This window comes from Haplochromis burtoni, unplaced genomic scaffold (assembly GCF_018398535.1).
Source record: "Haplochromis burtoni strain Fernald_Lab_line unplaced genomic scaffold, NCSU_Asbu1 Contig_445, whole genome shotgun sequence".
Taxonomy (NCBI): domain Eukaryota; kingdom Metazoa; phylum Chordata; class Actinopteri; order Cichliformes; family Cichlidae; genus Haplochromis; species Haplochromis burtoni.
The window spans coordinates 152,456-175,746 of NW_024582806.1; the positions used below are offsets into that span (position 1 = coordinate 152,456).

Here is a 23,291-nt window from a genome sequence, read left to right on the forward strand (position 1 = left end):
TTTCAGTCATATTTCCATTAGTAAAGGCTAAACCGCTTCAACAGTTGTGCTGGCAATGTTACAATTTCAAACTAGAATATTTATTTTTTTGAACCAAGACTGTATATACCCAATATATACATCATATACACACTATATTAATTCGCACAGTTGCTGATTTTGTAGTCATCCCCCACCTTACATTTTTAAGCCGTAGTTTTATTTTGAAAAACAGTACCGGAAGCTGCAGTTATCTGCTGATAGCTTGGCAGCAATAGCTCTCGGGGGCAGCTGCACTCCTTCTTTACCTCTCATATTCTGCTGGTAACAAAGGCGAGACAACAAGAGAGGGGTGATGGGTGCTCAGGCAGCAAGCCTGTCAACAATGAACTGAACTGGTTTTGTTTTTATTGGATATTTGTTGCTAACAGCCTGTCTAACTACCGATTTATTTCTTCTCGTGCGCGAGCACAGTTTAAAGTTCATTGATGTAGGTGAGCTGTGGACAGGTTTTTAATCCCGAAGCTTTCGATTTTCTTACAAAACATAAGCAGAGTATGTTGGACTTCGAGCACTAAAGCCGAATGACTGAGGAGAAACATTCAGACCCGTCTTCAACAACACTGGTGAGTTTCTGTCTGTGTAATTATATTTTATATGGAATTTTGTCTATATTTGGCATTTTAACAGGTGCACTTTGCTGGATTCCGCGAGCACCTGTTCCTTCTGTGGAATATGTTGGGATACAGTGACAGTGTTAAACTTAACAGTGGTTATTTTAAAGACTGTATTAGCGCAGAGTTTTCTGTGGTTTTATGCTTTCTTTTCAGATTATATTTCAGAGATTGTTATGGACTCATAAGTCCATTAAGTGCTCTAGTCTATAAACAGTGATTGTTTTGTATTCACTACATAAGAAGATTGTTTTTCACAGTAAAATCGTGCTTCTTTGTAGGATCATCCACATCTGGCGGGTCTTAATGTGGGCATTTTTATATAGCCTATTCATAACCTCATGGTAGTATGCTCTCTCCTCATATCAACCAACTCTGTTTCTTTCGATCTCCATGAGAGCTCACCGCGCTGTTTGTGTGTGTATGTTTTCCTTTCTGGCACACCTTTTCCTGTCTCCTCTTCCTGGCCAACGTGGAGCTTCCATCCACATCACAAGTATTGATGCTGCTGAGGTAGAGAGACTCTCTTAAAGCCCCCATACCCAATTTATATACACAATCCATTAGGCTTCAGACCAGATGGCATAATGTGGACACACACACACACACACACACACACACACACACACACACACACACACACACACACACACACACACACACACACACACACACAAAACACTGTGCTAATGGACGTCCTCTCTAAAGGCACTTAAGTATTGTTCTCAAGCTGGATTGATTTAAGGGATGACACCATATCTGATATGTATTGGATTTACAGGATAAATACACTGAGTGAAATGAATGAGTGGCCCACTGACCCAGCCTGAGCATCTGTATGGTCCAGCAGACTGGAGCATGCAGCTATTGAGCTAAACAGGTCAACAGAAATGTACACAAAAGAGATGAAATCTGTTGGCCACTGCTTGAAAGAAAGCAATGTCTGGAACGTGACCTTAAAGTGTGTTGTTTTATCTGCAAGTGCATTAGAGTGTTTTATTTTAACGTCTACACAAGTTCTTTGTGAGCAAACACACCCTCCTGTTAAAGGTTTATAAGTTACTCCTGTGGACGGTGATGATAACTGGAGTGAGATGTGGAAAGACCTGCTTCTACACCCACACACACACACACTGCTACAGCTCCTGATGGGTTAATGCTTCTAATTCTGAATTATACCTCAACATATTTCTAAGAACTGTAAAGTACTTAAAAACTCAAAAAAACAAAAAACGCATAACGTGACACAGAAACATAAGACAAGGATGGGGTTAGGGGGGTGAGCGCTGTTTGATTTACTTTGTTGAAATGTGAGACTCTTGCTTTTCTGTCTCCTTGTTTAAAGCTGTGCATCGTGTACATGCCCTCCAAACCTGTCTGACTAGCTGGTGCACTCTTTCAGTAACAACTGTCTACTGGTGTTTGTGTGCGGTTGACTTTAGTCAGATTCTGAGTCAAGGAGCTATTATGGTCACAGTGACTTGTCTGTTTGCATGTGTAAGTATAATAAAGATGACAAATATCTTTGAAATGTGGTTTCCCTGAGACAGAACAGCTTATGTATTTCTTACACCAAGCCTTCAATCTTTTATAAAACTGTCGTCAATAGCGGTTTTTGATCGGGGCGACACGGGCGGTTGCGTGGTGGGGGCAGTACCACAGGCATCTCCAAAAGAAGTTGCTCGTACTCGAGCTGCCCCGACATCAGCCAGCGCATTTTGGAGATGGCATAGGCACCGAGCGGTTTTCTGCTGCCCATTTGCGGGGAGGGCGCCCTCCCCAAAGTAAACTTTATTGTCATCTGCGCTACATACAGTCCAGTATATAGAGAGACGAGGCGACGAGGCTCCAGTTACAGCAGTGCAAGTTAACAAACAATAACTATAAGAAGAGTAAGAAAATAAATATACACTTTAGGCGTAGGGGTAAAGGGATCAATAACAATTTAAAATGTATAATTTACAGTTTGATGATTTAAAGTCTCACACACAACCCGTCGAAAGGGGAGGGTGTGTAAGGTGTAGGTCTATTAGGTTATGTTGTGGTGATCCTCGGGTTGAGGGATGGGTGTTCATACTGGAGTACAAAATTAAAACCAATGGAAGATGGACAAGAAAAGTTCAGAGCCATCAGGTGCTCAGTTTAGAAAAAAGAGAAAAGAAGATACAGGTAAGGAGATGTGTGATTGGATAATGGCAGGTCATCCTGAAACAATCAGAATCAGAATACTTTATTAATCCCTAAGGAAATTATGTGGGTTACAGTTGCTCCAAGAAGAAAATTTAAAAATAGTAACAGTAACAGACTAAACTCCAAACAATACATTATGTTACAGATTTTACACATTTAAGAAATAGCACTAATATATACAGATCACTCAGTTATAAATATCAAGAATTAACAGAGGTGGTTATAAATAAATATCAAGAAAATTGACATGAATATTACAGAGTGGAAAAGAGCGTGTGCAAAAAGGGTCTAACTATTGCAGTTGTTGGAGCTATTTGTTCTTTATTTTAATTATTTTGAAATTAAAGTTTGTTGTTAGTTCACTTACATTTTGGGGTTTATTTACACGTTTATTTGTAGGTTAATATTTGTTTCAATGTTTTGTTTGTTTGGTGTTTACCTTGTTAAATTAGTCAGTAAGAGCTGTAGGACCATTTTCTTTCTATAAATAAAGAGACTGGTATAGGACCAGCATGCACTGGGGTGGGCCTATGGTTTTTTTTACCAGAGCAGGAGAAGCAGCAGGAAGTAACAAAAAATGGATCTTGTTATTGTTTGCCAAACTGGATGAATGAACCATAAAAACGCAACCTTCAAGTTTGGACCGTGGACTTCTTTTGCCTGCATACAAAATATTATCTCAGGGCAGCTGTGGCTTGTGGACGTTTAATTGTGGGATGTTTGGTTTGTCAAACAAAGGAATTGCCACTACAGCAGTGACAGCAGTGTTCACAGTGTGTTAGATGGAGGAGTTGTACAGGGAGATGGCAACGGGCAGGAATGATTTCCTGTGTCGGTCAGTGGTGCTTTTTGGTAATCTCAGTCTCTCACCGAACGTGCTCCTGTGACTAGCCAGTACGTCATGGAGTGGGTGGGAGGTATGATCCATGATTGTCCTTATCTTGGACAACATCTACCTCTCTGACACCACCCAAACAGAGTCCAGCTCCATCCCCACAACATTACTGGCCTTGTGGATCAGTTAATTTAGTCTGTTGGCATCTGTGACCCTCAACCTGCTGCCCCAGCATGCAACAGCATAGAGGATGGCACTGACCTCAACAGAGATACAACAAGATAACATTAATTAGTAGGGATAGTGAAAACTTCTGTGTACGTTTGCTAGCCACTTGGCTATGATAGTAAACCGTTGACACTGATGTAGCTTACTGAATCAGACTGTTTTCAGCACAATATTAATTAGTCATTGTCAATTGTTGATTTGTCCTATTCTCATTGTCCGATGAATTATAATGGCTGTTTGCAAACTATACATACTCTCTCTCTCTTCATGTTTATCTGGCTAAATTCAGTATGGTTCCAACAACAGTTTTTACAGTAAAATATGTTTTACATGTATGTACAATCCTTAATATACATATTTAAACACATAAAATATACAAATATTTTAATGTGGGGAAACATTGCTCAGACTTTTGAGATTTCAGAGAGGCCGAGGTGTGTTATCCTGCTGGAAACAGCTATCAGCGGCACACTGTGGTTATAAAGGACATGGTCAGCAACAATCCTCAGGGAGGCTGTGGTGTTTAAGCGATGTTCAGTTGGTACTAAGAGGCAAAGTGTGATAAGAAAATAGCTTCACACCATTAACCCACCAGCATCCTTAACTGTTGATGAGACAGGATGGATCCATTCTTTCGTGTAGTTTACACCAAATTCTGACTTTGAGAGCCAAATGTCAAACCAGAAATCAAGAGTCATGAGACCAGACAGCAAACGTCTAATCTTCTACTTTCCAAATTTGGTGAGCCTGTGTGAACTGTAGCCTCAGCTTTCTGTTCTTAGCTGATAGGACCCAATGTGGTTTTCTGCTGCTGCTTCAAGGTTTTATGTGTTGAGCATTCAAAGTGGCTCTTCTGCATACCTTGGTGTGTAACGAGTGCTTGTTGTTGCCTATCAGGTCGAAGCAGCCTGGGCATTCTCCTCTGACATCAATGAGACATTTTCACTCAGAGCACTGCCGCTGAATATTTTCTGTTTTTTCTGACGTTCTCTGTAAACCCTAGAGATGTCTGTGTGGAAAGAGTAGATCAGCAGTTTCTGAAATATTCAGACCAGCCAGTCTGGCACCAATAACCATGCTACATTCATAGCCACTTAGATCGCCTTTCTTCCTCATTCTGATGCTCAGTTTGGCACAGGGCTGCAGATCATCACAACAAGGAGCACTCCAATAATTAGTATAGTAATTATAGTAATTGAATCTCTTTGATAAGACCCTCACTGTGCAGTACAGTCTTCAAGCCTAAGCTGCTCCTGGAAAGCTGCTCCTCGGTAACCCCAGCTAAAGGTTGTGTCTCTTTCCACTTGTAAACTTGGTGGACTGGTGCTTTAATAATCTGCTAATGCGAAAAGTGAATCGTGATCAGCTGTGCTTAAGATGACTTATGATCAGTTACTCTTTTGGCTTCCATAAATCTTGTTAAAACTTAACAAGTAATCCATATTTGCTCATCTATGAGTCATTTAAGAGACGCTCCTGCTTACAGCACCACATAGACATGGATTTGTCAGCATTTTAAATGCTCGAGAGATTAAGCAGCTAATCAAAAGTGTAATCGCAGAGTTAAAACTGTCTAGAAAATCAGAATGCTTGCAGCTACACGCTCAATTTATTCACCAAAGCGATATACAAAGCAGTGCAGAAATAACATGTTTTTCAGGATCTCTGTTCTCTTTTCTTCATGACTCAGTGCATGACTAAGCCTGCTTTGATTTGCTATTGCATCAGTTGTCGCGCACACAAACGGGCACATTAAAAAAAAAAAACATATGGTGAGAGGAATCTGCAGCGTGGACATTTGGTCACCCAGAATGGAAAGGGACTACCACATTGCTGTCATCACGTTTCTTTTTATAGACACTTTTTAAAAAAGCTCTGGTTTATTCGCTTCATTTGAATGACCAGAGTGCTTTGAATATGGAAACTCCCCCGAGTTCCCTCTAGATTAAAAGATTAGGTCCCTGCAGATTTACTGCAGGCGTGACGTCAGGGTGTATGTGTGAGAGACCAACGTTTTCACAACTGTAAAGTACTCCAGTTAACATCCCCAATTAACTTTTTTAAAAGTTGAGTAATACACGAGTGATGGTGATATTTGTGAAGGGAGGAAGACACAACTGTCGAGGATGTGCTCATTCTCTGAACACAGATGTGTGTGAGGCTTTTAAGCTGACAAGTCAGCACGGGAGACGGTCGAGTGGTTGTTGATGCATTAATATTAACTATTAATCAAACTGAACTGGTGTAACTTGATCACATGACCTTGGGGGCTCGTTACACAGATACAGCACACAAAAGAAGAAATGCTTTTTGTATTTCTGCATCTGCACTGCTCCTCTGCACAGAAGCTCTTCTATTTATAACAAAAGGCCTTGCGTAGCTGCTACTGCCATCAGGTATGCCCAGTATCCCTGTTCTGAAGCCGTTAAAACGGCGAATAAACACTGTGCAGTGCAGGATGTTTCTTTAGGAGCAGCTAAAACACTCTCTACCGTCACCATACAGTTGCTAGAAACTAATGAGCTTATTACAGTGTAAAGTTCATTCTCCTCTGTGGCCTTGCAGAGGGGGGGTTTCTACATAAGAACTCAAAGTCCTACTCAGCGCTGGTATTCACATACCGAGTTACGTAACATCGATTTCCTCTCTGTAAACATTTATTTCTTTTTACTCCTCAGGAGATGATGACACGCTCACATTAACATTCACAAAAGCCTGGCCTTTGATAGGTCAGGGCAGGGAGTGAAGCACATCAGAAGAGACGACGTCCTTCCTGCCACCATGTCCGTCCAGGAACCGCCGACATCCACTTCACCCTTCAAACCCGAGGCCAAGCCAAGGCCGGAGATTCCTCCAAAACCACAATGCAGTTCCCCTACTCTTGGAGAGAGGGACAGCAATGTCAGACGCTCTGGAGGGAAGGTCAAGAGGATTGTGAACCAGTTCAGCAAGCAGGAGTCCACCGAAAGGTTGGAACCGGCCACCAATGGTACTGCAGAAGTCAAGCCAGTTAGACAGTCCAAGAGGCCTCCTACGATAAAGCCCAAACCCCGGGTGAGACTGCAGCTTCAGAAGGAGGCAGAGCAGGCAGCGCCGCCGCTCCCTAAGAAGAGGAGCCGCTTGGCGAAGAAACAGAAGGAGCTTGATGGAGGAGAGGAGGGGGACAGAAGCAGTGTGGAGGGAGGCCGATCAGGTAAAGCTTTGGGAGAAGTATATGGGAGAAATACCTCTATCTTGAGTTTAATTTATTATTTTAATTTGCGTTGATTGGAGTTTAACTGCAGGTTTTGTCACAGATATAAAGATGGTCAGAGTGAAGTAAGGTTAGTGTTTACAAAGAAGCAGAAACGCATTCTTAATGCAGTTTCATATCAAAAGCAAGTGTCACCTGATTTACTAGAAACTAAACGTGTTTAAACCTTTACCTCCAATTAAAAAAATCTCTTGCAACAGCTGGTCAAAGATCAAATGACAGCAGTAATTGTTTTATCTTGTGATGTTATGATTTCCTGTCTTTATGTCCCTTCACACACACAGTTAGCATAATTAGGCTAGTTTCACAGACTTAGTGTAGCATAAGATCACACATGAATTATTAGACATTTTGTCTGATGCAAAAATTGTGTGTGTGTGTGTGTGTGTGTGTGTGTGTGTGTGTGTGTGTGTGTGTGTGTGTGTGTGTGTGTGTGTGTGTGTGTGTGTGCATTTAAACTTGGATACTGTGTAAATGGTAACGTCAATGTGCAGCGTAATCAGTGAGCTCTGAGGTGTGGTTGTGTTTGAATGGTCTGTCCCATAAAAGAAGTCACACATGAATTATTAGACATTTTGTCTGATACAAAAATTGTGTGTGTGTGTGTGTGTGTGTGTGTGTGTGTGTGTGTGTGTGTGTGCAAAGCAAAAAGTTAGGTGTGCTGTGTTTACTTTCTGTTGGAAAAGACAGAGGGATCTCTTCCATCTCTATCTCTTTGTTTAAGCTGCAGCGACACTTTTCTTTGGTGTATCATGGTGAAACCCAAAGAAATTAAGTTGCATTGGTACTGATGTGAGATTTGAATTTTCCATTCCAACATACAATATCACTTCCCTTGTTTTGCTTCCTTGTTCAAACAGAAAACATTTAAACATGACCTCACTGAGTCTTTGAGTGAATATAGCTAAAGCGTGCAGTCAAGTTTAAAAATAAATATTCCTGTTAGGGCAGGGGAGGGTCAGAGTTTATTCCGGCACACCCCAACAACCACAAGTTTTATCTTTTATTGTCAGCATTAGTAAAAACAAACAAACAAAAGAACCCCAAAACAGGGATTTCATTCATTTTAAAAGATTAAATAAAATGGATCTAAAGCGAAATGATTCTGTTGCAGCACCAGGGCAAAATCTAAAAATATCACAGTATACAATAAATTAAAAGTTAAAATAGAAATGTCACAGGCACATAGTGAGGATCTTCTACTGTGAGATACTTCAACAGTAATAAAAAAAAATTAAAATGAGTTTAAGTTGAAGAAGAGTAGATGTTAAAGAAATGTTTAGGGATAATAGGCTCATTTTAAATTGTTTGTATATTTATTGTCTTGCTAGTGTAAAAATGATTAAAAAAATGGTGATTGGTGAAATTTAATATAACTTGCAACCGGTGCCTCGATTATGTGCTAGTGGCCAATAACCAGTTACAAATCAAATGTGCAGTAAGTGAATCTTTTCTTTTGTGGACGGCTGTTGTGCAGTGTATTGAGCTGAATCAGTATCTGTGTCGGTGCATCTGATAGTTTTGGGGAGATTCCACTCGTTTAACTCTCAGGAAATAAAGGTGGTCCAACACCACCATCGCTGATGTCACCAGCATGGCAAAGTGCATCAGTGTTCTTAATGGTTTAACTGGAAAGTTACCAAAACTGTCCTTTATTTTCCAGCTTTTTTAGATGCTTACTTGCTGACCCCTTTAACCATCTTTCCAGTTCACCACTCTCTTTCCTCCACCTCCTCCATTTCCTTTTGTCGGTATTGAATTTTCCCCCATGCGATCCTCCAAATGTTTCCATGAATATTTGAAGACGCGTGCTGACTCAACGGTGCAGCATGTGCATGTGAAGCATTTATGGGAAGAGAAGATGGGGGGGGAAGGGGAAGCAAAGCTCTTAATGAAAGTGTACCTTTCTGTCTGAGGACACAGGAAGTGGGCAGAAAGCAGCCATTCCCACTCATTAGCTCAGTTTTTTTTGTGTGTTTTGTTTTGTTTTTTAAATTGCAAAATAAGGAAGAAACTAAATATTTGAGAAGTTCACTATCATTTTACTTTCTTCCCCTTTTGAAAACATTTCAAAACAATTCATGTGTTTCTTATGTTTTACGCAGAGCCTGATGGAAAGGAGGTTGAGGTTGAGCTTACTGGAGGAGGTAAAGTGGAGGCGGAGCACAGTCATCACACGCCTGTCAGCCCGTGCTGCGCCCCGAACTGCAGCTGCATCTGCCACCTCCAGCGGCCTGGCATGAAACTAATATGGGTGCCCGTGAACGTGGAAGATGTTGGGGAGGAGGGTGGAGAGGAGGATGAGGAAGACTGGGAAGATGAGGAAGTAGAGTTTGTGGATGAAGGGGACAGTGAGGCAGAGGACACAGAGGACACTTTTGCGATTGAGGAGGATGAGGCGTTGAAAAAACAAAAAGCAAAGTTCCACGAGTCGTTGAGTGTTTTGATTGCAGACAACCAGAGGAGGCGTTCGGACCCGGGTCCTCACTTCATTCTTGCCTCGCTTGCTATCACTCGCTCCGGGTCTCCCCCCATTCCCCCAAAACGTATGCAGTCACCGCAAATTCAGCACGGAAGCGCCCAAAATGAAGAAGAGAATATTTACGAGGCCACGCTTCCATTGATTTACCCCACTCCTAAAAACAACGCAGTCGAGTGTAAGGAGCTGGATATTCCTCTAATCAAAGTGTGCAAACTAGGCCGTCGGTCCAAACTGACCAACAGTCTGTCAGATCCCACGTCCGAGTTTCAGAAAGAGGGAGAAACCATAGTGACCCCGGACGAAGTTCCGCCTGCTATCCCCCCGAGGATCCCTTTGAACCAGGACAGTCGTAGCCAAACAATACCCAGGGGCGGCATTCCTCTTCCCATGCCCACACCGGAGGAGGGTCACTTGTTGCGACCCTCCTCCCCCAGTGGCTCCGCCACCACTGGACTGAGCCCTCAGCGAGCCCACACTCCACCTCCACACATTTCCCTCCAACCTCAGAGACTCCCACCACCACCACCAAAGGCAGATCCCAGGAGGCTCAGCACTGCCTCAGCGCAGTCCCTCACACTGAAAAAAGGTCTGAACGAGGATTCTGTGTGCCTGACATGAGCTGTGAATGATGCATACAGGTAATATCTGTTTAACTAAAAACAGCCATGTCTTCTTTTACTAGGGGAGGAGAATGGAGGGAAAGAGGAAGAGAAGGAGGACACAAGCGAAGAAAAGTGAGTCAGCATCTTTACCTTTCCATTTTAAAAGGATATGTGTGGAAATATTTTATATATTTCCTCAGATAAAATTACACAAATATATGCAGTATATTTCCAAAGATGCTCCTAAACAAAGGCGCTTTTCCCTCCTGCTAAAAAGTACAGTAGGAGGGCTCAAGCTACAAATGGATAAACAGGGTAGAGCACATTTAGAGAAGAGCTAACACAATGTCTTTATATAAGAAAAATAAAGATTTTCACCTGGATTACCCTTTAAACCAGCCTTTATATTATTTAGAGTATTGACAGATTAATAAGGGGGCATTTGTAAGTTGTTAACCCTTTTCTCCAATGTCATATCCCCTGACAGGAGGAATTCCATCAGGAGGAAGATTGGGTTCATTTTCGACGCTCGTCTGCAGGATGGTAAGGCTGACACTAAAAACAAACAAGCCACAACAAGCCCAGATCTATCAACTGTAGCCCTGTTTCCAAAACAAGTCCATAAATGATTCAACTTCTAATAAACATGCCTTTACATTTACAAGAATCCGCTCACAGTCCACGCGTCCTTATCGCCACAGGCTAAATGGTAAAATGGTAAATGGCCTGTATTTATATAGCGCTTTACTAGTCCCTAAGGACCCCAAAGCGCTTTACATATCCAGTCATCACCCCATTCACACACTGGTGATGGCAAGCTACATTGGCTAAAGATGGAAAAATTGCCAGCATCACTAAAGGGGCAAATTTCACTTGCTGATTGGTCAGGTCACACCTACAGGCATGTGTGGCTGCGCTGAGCAGGGATTTTGCCATCATACCTGAGAGGATTGCTGGATGATGATTTGGGGCAACACTGTGCTGTTTAGTTTTACTTTTTGCATCAGAAACTGCTAAATAAACAAAAAAATTTGGGACGTAGTTTCGTAGGATATTTGCAGACAGTGAAGCTAAGATTAAAAAAAACATTGGAAATATTGGAAAGTCCAGTTGTTCTGATCGTGTCATTGCCTGGCTGTCTTTGTGTACAGTCGGAATTCACTGCCTGGGTCACATTTGTGAAGGCGCCGCTAACGCTCAACAGCACATGCAGGTTTTGGAGCAACAAACAAATGCCACCTGCATGACGTCAGATTAAGGAAACTCTTTCTTGTCACCTTGTCACATTCTCCACATACTGAAACTCCAATGCTGGTAAAACATGAGTACAGGTGCTAACAGGATGTGCCTGCAAAACCTTTCACCCACTAAAAAACAGTCCTGATGAACTGTTGAGCAGCTGAAATCCTGTTAGACATTCATTAGACATGCTTCTGTCCCTACAAAAAACAGATTTTGATATGTAGTTCCAGTTAGACAAGCGTTTGCACTGGATACAGGTTTATGTCATTACTAGTATCTTAAATAGGAAAGGCATTTGGTGAATTTTACTATGAGCCATAATGTTTGTCTCCATTTAATCAGTTTCTTTGCACATTATCGTCAGTGTGATTGAATCTGATGATATTCATCTGTATTTTCATCGACTCCATTAAGATGTATTGCATGTTGTCCTAATTCCAAAGTACCTGAGGCAGTAGATTATGTACTATATACAGCACTGCCTTATTTGCTCTCACTGAACAAATCACTGATTGTACAAAGTAATTTATTACTTTATTATTTGTCACTCGAATGCATTTTAATGAAAAAGATGCAGTTCTGACATTTTTTTGGCTTTACCTCCCAGCAGGAAGTGATGCTGCTGGGAAACATTTCGCCAAAGAGCGACGGTGACAGTGTTTGACTCTTTTCCCTGTTTCAGAACCTCTCTACCAGACGTACCGGGCTTCTGTCATTACAAAGGAGATCCGGCGACAGACAGTTTGCCGTAACATCAGCAAAACTAGTGCGGACTATGCTATGGACCACCTCGGTCGTCGCCCTGGAAATGGAGGACCGAGGGGCAGCCCGGTGCCCACACCGGTTCAGAGCACTCTGTGGCAGGAACTCCCAAATGTGCGGGACAGCGGGGTGCTGGAGAATCTCAGCTCTGACCAGTGCAAGTACCAGGAGGTGAGGGAGTGGAGGAGAGGAGATGATAATGCATGGCAGAGAGGCTCCATAAAGACAAATCAATAAAGGCTGAAAGGAGAAATCTGAGATGCAGGATCAAGTTTTCCAACTAATAATATAATGCTTTTACATGAATTAGAATCCATTTAGCCACACTGTCTAACTCATTGCTATTATATCATATTGATTCACCCGGTATGAAGTTCAGAAAAGCTTTTACAGTTAGTTATAAAGCTGTAGTGCCAGTAACAGAATTTGTAAAGGTAAATAACCTTTGAAGTACTGATACAGGCTTAAATACACCCCTCACTAATATTTAGTGAAATGACAAGCTGCACATTGACTCGACATTTTTGATCGCCATCATCAAGCATCTGGCATCATTCTGGCTATATATTTGATTACTTCTCTGGGCAGAATTGCTCCATTTAAATTGGTTGCTTTGTGTCATAAATCCGTCTTTTAAGCATAGTCTACATGAGGTCGGGGCATGAAGAATGGCCATGCCAGAGGCGTAATGCTTGTTTGCTTTATCCATCCCAAAACCAGTCTGATGTGTGTTTGGGATCATCCTCTTAAAGCACCCAGCTGTGTCCAAGTTTCAAGTATCTAGCTGTTGATTTGAGGTGAAGTTGAAGAATTTGGAGGTAGTCCTTTTTCCATTATTCGAGCCACTTTATGCAATATACTGGTACCACTGGCAGCAGAGCAGCCGCAGAGCTTGATGCTACCACCACCATGCTTACCATGCTCAACAGCTGATGCAGTGTTCTCAGGTTTAAACTCCTCATCTTTGCTCCTCCAAACATTCCTCTTGTCATCGTGGCCAAATAGTTCAGTCTTGGTCTCCGTGTATTATCCATGTATTTGTAAATTTCATTTTGGAGCGGAAACATATTTTTTGGTCGACACCCTCTCAGTTCATGGTGAAACTGGCTTCACTGTGGACAGGATGCTGGTGTTCAGCAGTTTCCAGTTCCTCACAGGCTTGAGCCTTGGTGGTTCCTGGCTGGTTCTTGCTTATCAGTTTCTTCTGATCTGAGGGTGACAGTTTGTGTATTCTTCCAGACGTTTGCTGACACATCCATACATTTGTTTGAAATGATGATCTTGGATTTTAGTTGTTTATAAGTAGCTCCCAAGAGCCCTTCACAACCTGTTTAACTCTTCTTATTTAAAAAAAAATCATATATAAATCATAAATATTTCCTCTATAAACATGAAAACTGCAGTTATCCTGCTTTTTGTGTCATCTTGATTTCCTTTAATGTGCAGCTTTGTTCACCTTCTTCCTGACAGAGTATGTTTGAGGTCCTGACATCAGAGGCCTCTTACTTGCGATCTCTTCATGTTCTGACTGAACATTTCATGGAGAGCCGGGAGCTGGAAGAGACGATGATCATCAGAGACAGGAAGACCCTCTTCTCCAACATCCTGAGGATCCGTGAAGTCAGCGAGAGGTGAGGGGAAAAAAAGGGTGAAAGGAGATAAGGAAAAAACAGAAACTCCAAAGTGATTTATGATGTGAAGTGCTGCAAGGTCACTTGTTGAAGATGAAACTGGGACAGGAATGTAAAGCTTGTTCTTTATGGTTCAACAGGCTTGTGCACAGTTTTCTGCAAGTTCTGAAAATTTGTTATCTGACTCAACAGATTCTTGAAAGACTTGGAGGACCGCATATTTCAGGACGTGGTGTTCTCTGACATTTGTGATATAATCAACTACCATGCCCAGCACAACTTCCCCGCCTACATTGACTACGTACGCAACCAGATCTACCAGGAAAAGATGTTCACTGAGCTCATGTAAGCAACCAGAGTTTCACTTGAATCAGGTTCAAACTCTCTGAGAATTTCCGTAGCAACTATGAGAAAGGATTGTAAGTAGTGCAGGCTGGCAGGGTACCAACTGTCTCAACTGGAGACAAAGTCTTACCTTATCTTTACTTTTGTGGTGTATTTACAGGAAGAGCAACCTGCAGTTCAGTGCAGTAATCACTCGTCTCCAAGAGTCGCCTCAGTGCCAGCGGCTGCCCTTCATGTCTTTCTTGCTACTGCCGTTCCAGCGAATAACACGCATCAAAATGCTCATTGAGGTGTGCAGCATCACCCAGTTTTCACTCTCTATGCCTTAGCATATGTCACTGGTCACTTTATTAGGTACACCTGTTCCACTGTTAGTTAACATAAGTTCTGTAATTGCAGCCAATCCCCAACTCTCTGTCAACAGTATTCAGGGCCATTGATCAGTGCTCATGACACATACATATTAATGATCAATTTACTTTGATGAGTGATGAAAGGTTTCTATAGGTTTCTATAGAAATGTCCACATGATCAGAATCATCTTTCTGGGCTTAAATTCAAATATCTAATCAGCCAATCACAGGGAGACAACTCAGTTCAAACAGAACACCAAAGTAGGGAAGAAAGATGATTAGAGCGACTTTGAACGTGGCATGGTTCTTGGTGCCAGACAAGCCTGGTCTGAGTATTTCAGAAACTGCTGATTTTCTGGGATTTTTCCCACAAAATAATAACTGAGATAACATCTCAATACAACCAAGGTATGCAGAAGAGCATGTCTGAACACACAAGCAGATGGGCTCCAGCAGCAGAAGACTGCACCAGGTGCCGCTCCTGTCACCTGATAACAGGAAACTAAGGCTACAATTTGTCTGGGCTCAATATTAAACAACAGAAGATGAGAGAAATGTTCCAGGCTTGATAAATCTCAATTTCTGCTGCAACATTCAAAACAACATAAACACAGTTGTATAAATATTTCAGGATTCACAGTCACCAGATGTCAACCAGTAGAGCACCGTTAGGACATGGTGAACCTAGAGATTAACATCATGGATGTGCAGCAGACAAATCTGCAGCAACTATGTGACACTGTCATGTCAACATGGACCAAAATCTCTGAGGAATGTTTCCAGCACCTTGTTGAATCTATGTCACAAGTAACTAAGCCAGGTCTGAAGGCAAACTGGAGTCAAACCTGGTACTAGTGAAGCCCTTACTAACTAGATGGCTGGTGAGTGCATGTTTAGGCCACAGAGTGACAAATTGGTTATTTGCTTCTGCTTCTCTCCTGAGAGGAAAAAGCTCAGCAACTCACAGATGAGTGACAGCCTTTGTAAGCTTTACGTGCTTTACTTAAGTGCCAAACAAAACGCCACAGTACATTGTGCACAGCTGACCCTTCTCTCCTGAGGGTCAGTGAAAGGCAATAGCATGAGTTCATCACGGTGTTCGGATGTGTGGCATGCCCTCATTCCAGCGTAATCTTACACACTCTAGCCTTCGCTGATCCTTTAACCTATAAGCAAACACACAGACTCACCTCGCCCCAGTTTCACAACCTTGCTTGTGTTTTGGTGGAAAAATGTCTCCTGGTAATGTTGTTTGTCTGTTTGCAGAAATAGAAAGTTGTTGTTTGTTGTTTCAGAACATCCTGAAGAGAACAAAAGAGGGGACGAAAGAGGAGCAGACAGCCTCAAAGGCTTTGGCCTCTGTGTCCAAGGTAAACACTCCTCAACCGCCCTTCCGCCTGCAAATGCGGCATATTTGAGTCTAAAGTGTGCCGTATGCTTCTGGAAATTAGATGTCAGCTATTGTCTGAATGAAGGATTTCCTACTGAATCAACTCAGTGAGTCACAGGTGCCATTGAGGGCAGTGGCAGGGTGAGATTAGGTTTATTAAAAGAGCCAGAGGAATAAACTTGATACTCCCAGTGAGACACACACGGTTTTATACAAGGATGGTTGAGAGGAGGTTTTTTTAAGTGTGAAAATAAAAGGGATCTGCTAACTGATTTCATCATTTCGTTTCAGATCATTGATGTGTGTAACACAGAGGTGGGAAAGATGAAACAGATGGAGGAGCTGATTCATATCTCTAAGACACTGGAGTTTGACAAGCTCAAGGTAACGGCAGTGTTGACGTTTGTATTCAGCTTATGTGATCTCTTTTATTTTGAAGAGTCGTAAATGCCACCTGTCCTCTTCAGGCCATCCCCATCATCTCCCAGACTCGATATCTGGAGAAAAAGGGAGAGCTCCAGGAAATGTCCAAAGGAGCGACTCTCTTCAACATGAGGGCAAAGTTCACTCCCGTCTACTTCTTCCTGTTCAACGACCTGCTCGTCATCGCTGCCAAAAAGGGGTTAGGTTCAAAAACAAAACTGACACAACATAAAATGCTCTTAATTTGTTGACCCATCTTTGATGCATCATTGATTCGTTCTGTTAGATTCTGATTAGAATTGAAAGCGTACACTGAATTTTTCAGATGTTGTACACATCATGCATTCAGTCCCTTTACAGCTTAATAAATGCATCTTTCTGCTTCTGTGACACCAGCTACATAAATTTGCTTGATGTGGATATCAAAGCCTATCTGTAAACTGCAGATATTTACTAGCCTCAGCTTTATGCACTAATTCAGAATTATACATTTTTGGTTAATCATTAAACACTAACAGTAATTATAATGAGTCACAGGGGAGCAGTGGTCTGTGCACTCTTCTCACTGGTTGAATATTTTATATTGATGTTCTATATGTAGCAATGGACCTAATGTCTTATGTCAGGTTTTCACGGTACAGGAAAAAGAGTCATTTACCACAGAAGAAAGATGGACTCTTTAGTTCTTTACCCCTTGAAATCCTGCTAGGAGTAACCCTTGAAGCTCTTTTCTGAACCGAGTGGTTTCAGGACTGCTTATAGAACAAAAGGACTCAGTGTGGATTAGACATTAGTGAGGGTGGTCTCTGCCTATGCAGCTACCCTTGGAAAAGCCCAGAAACTATTCTAATACTTGCCAAACTATTACATCTTTATTGATATATAGTGAGCTCATTACAGGGGAGGTCGCCGAATGTCGTCTTTATGGGGAAAGAGTTAAATGCGTGTCATCACTCGTTTAAATAACTCCAACTCCCTAAAATTTAAGGGAAGGTGGTGCCAAAGGTGCTAGACGTATACACAGCATGCGATATACCTGCTTCCTACTAGACCCGTTTTCCTTCTCATATTTTTCTTGTAATTAGCTTTTGTCTACATTGTCTCAAACAGCGCGGAGCGTTTTGTGGTGCTCGACCATGCCCATCGCTCTCTGGTGCAAGTGCAGCCAATAGAGGAAAGCGGGACCAGTGGGAGCCCCTTCGAACACTGCTTCAATCTCACGCTGCTGGAAAACCACCAGGGACGCCTGTTTGAGCGGCTCATCAAAGCTTCCTCTCAGTGAGTGGTCGCGCGCGTGTGTGTGAACAGCATGTGCTTGACTCTAACATCTGCAGTATCTTGAATGAAAATAAGGGAAAAACTAGACATGAAGTCAAAGTCCAATTCAAGTAGTTCACGCTGTTTACATAGAAGCAGCATGAATCGGGTAATTTGACTCATGTAAAAGAAACATTTAATTTCCTAAAAGGAAAAATTGTAGATGAACTGCGAGTTACTCAAAGGTTATGTGAGATGGAAATGAGAAATTAGATCCACCAAGAAACAGTTCTGGTCTAAAAGTGTAACTAGATTACACTCCTGCCTGGCCACTCCTTGAAAATGTTGCCCTGGATGAACAGCTGTTCTGACTTTCAAAGTAAAAGCTTAACGAGCACAAAGAAAAACATTCACACTACATTAAAAATTAAGTGAAATTATGAACCAAATACAACAAACACATGTGCAAAGTCCTGCCCCCCTGATTCATGCCTGGGAGCCAGTTTGGAGAGCATACAAGCTGACGTCCTGGATGTTGACAGACTTGCTACAACCGGCTTACAGGGAAGTTAAACATGGAAAAAAAGGATGTTTGTCATTTCAAACAATTTTCATTGTGATGTTTGTTTATTATATGCATGGTTGGCAAGGTATCATGTGTCTTAATTGCCCCTTGAGGATAAATATGGTATTTTTGACTTTGACTTGATGACAACATGATCTGACGGAAACATTGTTAGGATGTTTTTGCAGGTTATAAAATATCCCCAGTGTTAGGTGATCCAGAGCAATCAAAAACATGTCCAGGATGTGATTGAGGCCAGAGAATCCATAATGCTCTATGCAAAACATTTTCTCTGTTAAACATTTTGAGGATGTGTTGTTGGTGACGTAGTTTTCCTCTAACACCATCACAGTAAAATGCAAATATCGGCCACTATGCTAATAGTATAATGTGTGACTCCAGGGAATAAATCCTTCATATTTAGTACTTAGGCCAAAAACATCTAATGTCGATCCATTCGTGTATCCACTTGTGCTTATCCAACTCGGGGTTGCAGTTAGGCTGAAGCCTGTCTGAGCTGTCATAGGGTGAGAGTTGGAGAGCACCCAGTACAGTGGTTAGCGCTGTACAGCACAGTAAAAAGGTCCCTGGCGTCCTGCGTGTTCGCCTTGTGTCTGTCTGAGTTCTCTCTGGTATTTCCAGCTTCCTCCCACAGTCCAAACACACGCCTGTTTGTGTAACTGGTAGTTTTGGCGACGTATCAAGGTTAAACTCAAGATCTCTTGACCAAACCATTATAAAAGTGATTTGCTAAACTTAAATGAACCTAAATATAATGCTGGGAACATTTTCCAGAGATGTGCCAAAATGCAATGTGAGGATTTTTAGATTCAGAAGACTGTGGGACATGTTGAGCTTTAGAAACGGGTTGCTATGGTTTTCTGTTGACCTCCTCTTCTCCGCACACCTCGAAGGAGGTGAAAACTCTTCCTACTGTTACATCAGGAATTACACGTCACTGGTATGAGACTAAACTGTGGCCGTCTCCATCAACAGGTCGGACATGGACAGGTGGATGGCAGCTTTCCCCAACACGGCCAACCAAGAGAGAGATGATAAGGAAGTGATTTACGAGGACTGGGGTGAGGACAAGCGCATACAACATTCACACACACCGAGTGTTATGCGAGTTATGAAAGTTTACAATTTTATATGTGTCTGTGGATGGCAGACTGTCCTCAGGTGCAGTGCGTGGAGCAGTACATCGCCCAGCAAGCCGACGAGCTCAGCCTGGAGCCCACTGAGATCATCAACGTCATCCGCAAAACCAACGAGGGTAAGAGCATCGGGTGGGAAACGTTTATCTTTAGAAAACAAGCTGTGGCAGCCGAAACCGAAACTAATTATTATTATTATTATTATTAACATTTGTTACACAGAAAAAGTTACATGTACTAACATGACTTTGTATCACCTCCCTGGACTCTGCTTGTTTATATGCCACCATCCTCCAACCCTCGCTTTAGCAGTTTATTTGCTTTGACTTTCTTGCATGAACGACGCAGAAACCGCCAATATCTCCCCCTTCCCTTGTTTGTCCTCTCCCCACTCTCCTCCCCCTCCTCCCCTCTCTTTTTTTTTTTCTCCTTCCCCCCGAATAGGCTTGTACGAAGGAACCCGCCTGTCGGACGGTCAGAAGGGCTGGTTCCCCGTAGCGAATGTCATCGAGATCACAAACGAACACGTGAGGAGGAGGAACCTCCGGGAGCGCTACAGAGTCATGCAAGCAGCGACTTTGGTTGCAAACAGCAAGACCCGCACGCTTCAGTAGATGTTTACAGTAAATGACGTGGACACTTTTGAGAAAGACAGTTACTCAGGGACTGTGCCGCGTGAGCTGCCAGTTTCTAGCAAACAGGAAACGAAAGGTAAAAGCAGAAGGGCGACCACGACGAGACGGCGGACACACACTCGAGCTGCTGCAGCATGTGCTACTTCAGCAGAAGAAACAGAAAGTATGTGACAGCAGAGGATTAGCTTACATATCTCCCTAACTGCAAGGATCCACCTCTTCCTGTTTTCCGTGCAGCCCCACGCCAACACCTCTTCACAGACTGCTGTGCCAAACTCACATGCCAGTCATTCGTGGCATTGTTCAAACGCTTGTACGCTCAGACAGGAGCTGGGTGTTGGCTGGAAACATTGTTTAGTTGTCAATACACAAACAATGCCCTGTTTTTTAGTGCTATGTGACACTTGGTTGGCCGGATTAGAGAACAGAAGGAGTCTTAAAAAAAACACAAAAAACCCCAAATGCATCTCAGCTGAAAGATGTTAACGTTTTAAAATTTCACCAGAAAACAGACATAAAATCAGGAAGTGCCTTTTAATTGAAAACAGAAGTACACAATTGTGAAGTACGGGGTTTATGCTTTCAGCATGTGCAAACTGTGCTTGAACTTTGTTTTTTATGTTTTTAGTAGTTGTGCTTTTGACTAGCTTGTTAGCTTGTCCACCACTGTGGAGTGGTGCTGTAGCTCCCCCTGCAGGGCATCAGGAAATGGGGTCTGGTCTGTATAGTATGTTGTAAATTACAACAGGGTGATTCTCCTTCAGGACATATTTTAATAAAACCTTTTGTCTTTTTAACTGGCTCTTTGTTTCTCAGTAACGTTTACTGAACATTATAAAGTTCTCGTCTGTCAGAGGAACCTGTGCAAAATCCAAAACTGGGTAAAGTGCAAATACAATGCTCAAACACAAGAGCCGAGAACAGAAATATTGAGCACAGTCACTGTGTGATATTAACATCCATAAGGCTCAGGAGCACGTCCACGGCATCGCCCTCCAAATCTGAGAGCCTCTGTTCCTTTGCTTCCATAAACCCTTCAAAGACACTCACTTTGCTCTTGATCACTGGGGATGTCTTCAGGGGAACGGCGCTACTTCCTAATGCAAGTGGAGCTTCAGCTTCCTGGTGTGTTTGAGGGCTTGGGCATAGCAGAGGACCGGGAGGAGTGTTTGCTGTTTCATTTCGGGTTTGGGCCTTCAACAAGTCAACATAATTTATTTTTAATTGACTCGAGAGAGTGTCGGCGACTTCAAGCTCTGCATCTGACCAAACCGTTCCCTCTATCAGTGCACCACGAGCAGGTTTGTACCCCTCCTCACCATCCTTAGCACAAGGATGACTGACGTTTGAGTCATGGTCCATTTGGTAGTGCAGTTTCAGCAGGTTAGTAACGGCCTGGTCCTCTTCCTGTGTAAGCTGGAGGACAACCTGCCTTGGCTGCACCTGAGGGTGAATGGTTTGTGTTCTCCAAGTGGGGCTACCCAGATCTCTAGTGGGGTGTGGTCCTGATCTAAATGGGTCTGGGCGGTTTGGTGGGGCCAGGCAGGCGGACATGATGGGTCGTGGCGTGTTGAGCTGCAAGCAATCAAATACCTGAGAGAAATGAGATGAAAGAAAGAACAGCTGTGTGTCGCTCCAAAAACAACACATTTGTTCTCATTTCTTTTGCACCTTTCACTGAATCAAGTAGTGATAACAGAAGAACTGCACTGATGGAGGGATGAATCCAATGTGAAACTTTCAGTTCAAATTGTTAATAATGCGAGGAGAGAGGTACGACATTAAGTGTCTACAGCCATTTGTAAAACATGGTGTAGGCTCTGAAACGGATAAGCCTGTCATGCAGTCGCATCACAATACACCAGCACAAACTGACTGAACGACTCAAAGAGCAACTAAAAGAAAACACAATTATCATGAAGCGTTTGATGTGTGCATTTTTCTATGTGGCCTAAATGAACACTCTGCTATTAAAACGCTGACACACTGGACTCTTTCCTGTAACCACACAGCGATTACGAAATCTGATTTATATGATAAGTTAATTTCCACAGGATGGTACTTGTGGATGCATTGAGTAGAGGACGATGGGTAAACCGAGGTGGAGGCAAAATGTTTACAAAAGACCAACAATATTTTTTAAAGGTATCTGAGAGTGAAGTCTTGATGACAGACTCTGACAGAGCATTTAGCTATACTTAAGCTGTGGTATTGTTGGGACTCTGGCCCCTGGAAAGCCATACAAGTCTTTATTTGGGCATGCAAGAACTAATCCTTAGAAAATGAATGAGTATGAAAAATGGAGCTCCTCCACAACAGTGTGTTTTGTTGGTGCAATTATGAAATGGTCTCTCACTCACCTTTAACCCACTGAGTCTATTAGGGATCCTCCTGCCACAGCACATGGTGGGGTCAGTGTAGAAGAACTCTGCAGGCGTGGTGGGGTGAGCTGGGGAGAAATCAGGGAGTCCTCTCAGAGGTTGAGCAGCTGGATGAAGCTCCCCTTGAGCCGGTTTAGGTAAAAGTGACTCACCTGTTTGAGCGTTTTCTTGACTGTGGCGTGGGAGGCCTGCGGCCCTGTACAGCGGAAGGAAGGAGGGGTGGTACAGGGTCCTGTTGGACAGAGGGGGCAGGACCGTCTTCCTGGGTGTCTGATGGAGGACGGACGATGAAATCACCACCGCTGACCCGCAGTCCAAGTGAGCTAAAGAGTGATGTCACAGAACACTCACCGATACATGCTCCTCGCTGTTCATGGTGGTTCAGCTGTGTTGCTCGAGAGGTAAGGGTAGCATCTAACTACTCAAACTTAACTTGTTTATGCGGCGTTAAAAGAAGTCGGGGTAGCGACACCTGCTGACTGACGTATGAAACGCAGTGTGACTGCATGTGTATTTCCGCTCATGCTCTTATTCATATTTGTAGAAATTAAAATAAGGATCCGGAGGACAAACAAAGTCAATGTCTCTAATAAAGTGATTAAATTCACATTTTTAATCAAATGGTATAAGAAACCATGCAGTGCATGACTTGCAGCAATTAATCAGGCCGACGTCCTCTTAGATAGTTTAGAGTTCAAAAAAAAAAAAAAAAAAAAAAAGTCGGGTTTTTTGCAATATAAACGCATGAGTCGCTTTATTAGGTTCACAAATGGACCACCCCATGTTGTGTAGCTTCCTGGATTTTATACTTATTGGGCTACATACTTCTTTATTATGCAGGCTATACAGTGCATAAATCAAAATTCACATGTTTTATGTAACTGAAATGTTTAATTATCTGGGCTAA

General features: G+C 42.6%; 2 protein-coding genes across 3 annotated transcripts; one reads left to right on the forward strand and one right to left on the reverse strand.

The window, feature by feature from the left end:
• The first annotated feature begins 238 nt into the window (after positions 1–238).
• Positions 239–20,800, forward strand: arhgef15b (Rho guanine nucleotide exchange factor 15b). Its single transcript, XM_005945257.3, has 16 exons — positions 239–605; positions 6,585–7,099; positions 9,265–10,227; positions 10,324–10,375; positions 10,731–10,786; positions 12,168–12,418; positions 13,718–13,878; positions 14,071–14,223; positions 14,384–14,513; positions 15,872–15,946; positions 16,258–16,350; positions 16,434–16,588; positions 17,500–17,667; positions 19,208–19,293; positions 19,383–19,487; positions 19,813–20,800. Exons 2-16 carry the CDS (start codon positions 6,688–6,690, stop codon positions 19,980–19,982), a joined length of 3,030 nt encoding a protein of 1,009 aa, XP_005945319.1. The 5' UTR covers positions 239–605; positions 6,585–6,687; the 3' UTR covers positions 19,983–20,800.
• A 114-nt stretch (positions 20,801–20,914) lies between these two features.
• Positions 20,915–22,849, reverse strand: LOC102292022. 2 transcript variants are annotated; one of them, XM_005945256.3, is made up of 4 exons: positions 22,736–22,849; positions 22,537–22,654; positions 22,364–22,452; positions 20,915–21,596 (listed from the first exon to the last, which is right to left on the reverse strand). In XM_005945256.3, exons 1-4 carry the CDS (start codon positions 22,757–22,759, stop codon positions 20,943–20,945), a joined length of 885 nt encoding a protein of 294 aa, XP_005945318.1. In that variant the 5' UTR covers positions 22,760–22,849; the 3' UTR covers positions 20,915–20,942. The 2 variants fall into 2 exon arrangements, with proteins under 2 accessions (XP_005945318.1, XP_042069410.1); XM_042213476.1 differs by having other exon boundaries at positions 22,364–22,654.
• Positions 22,850–23,291: the final 442 nt, after the last annotated feature.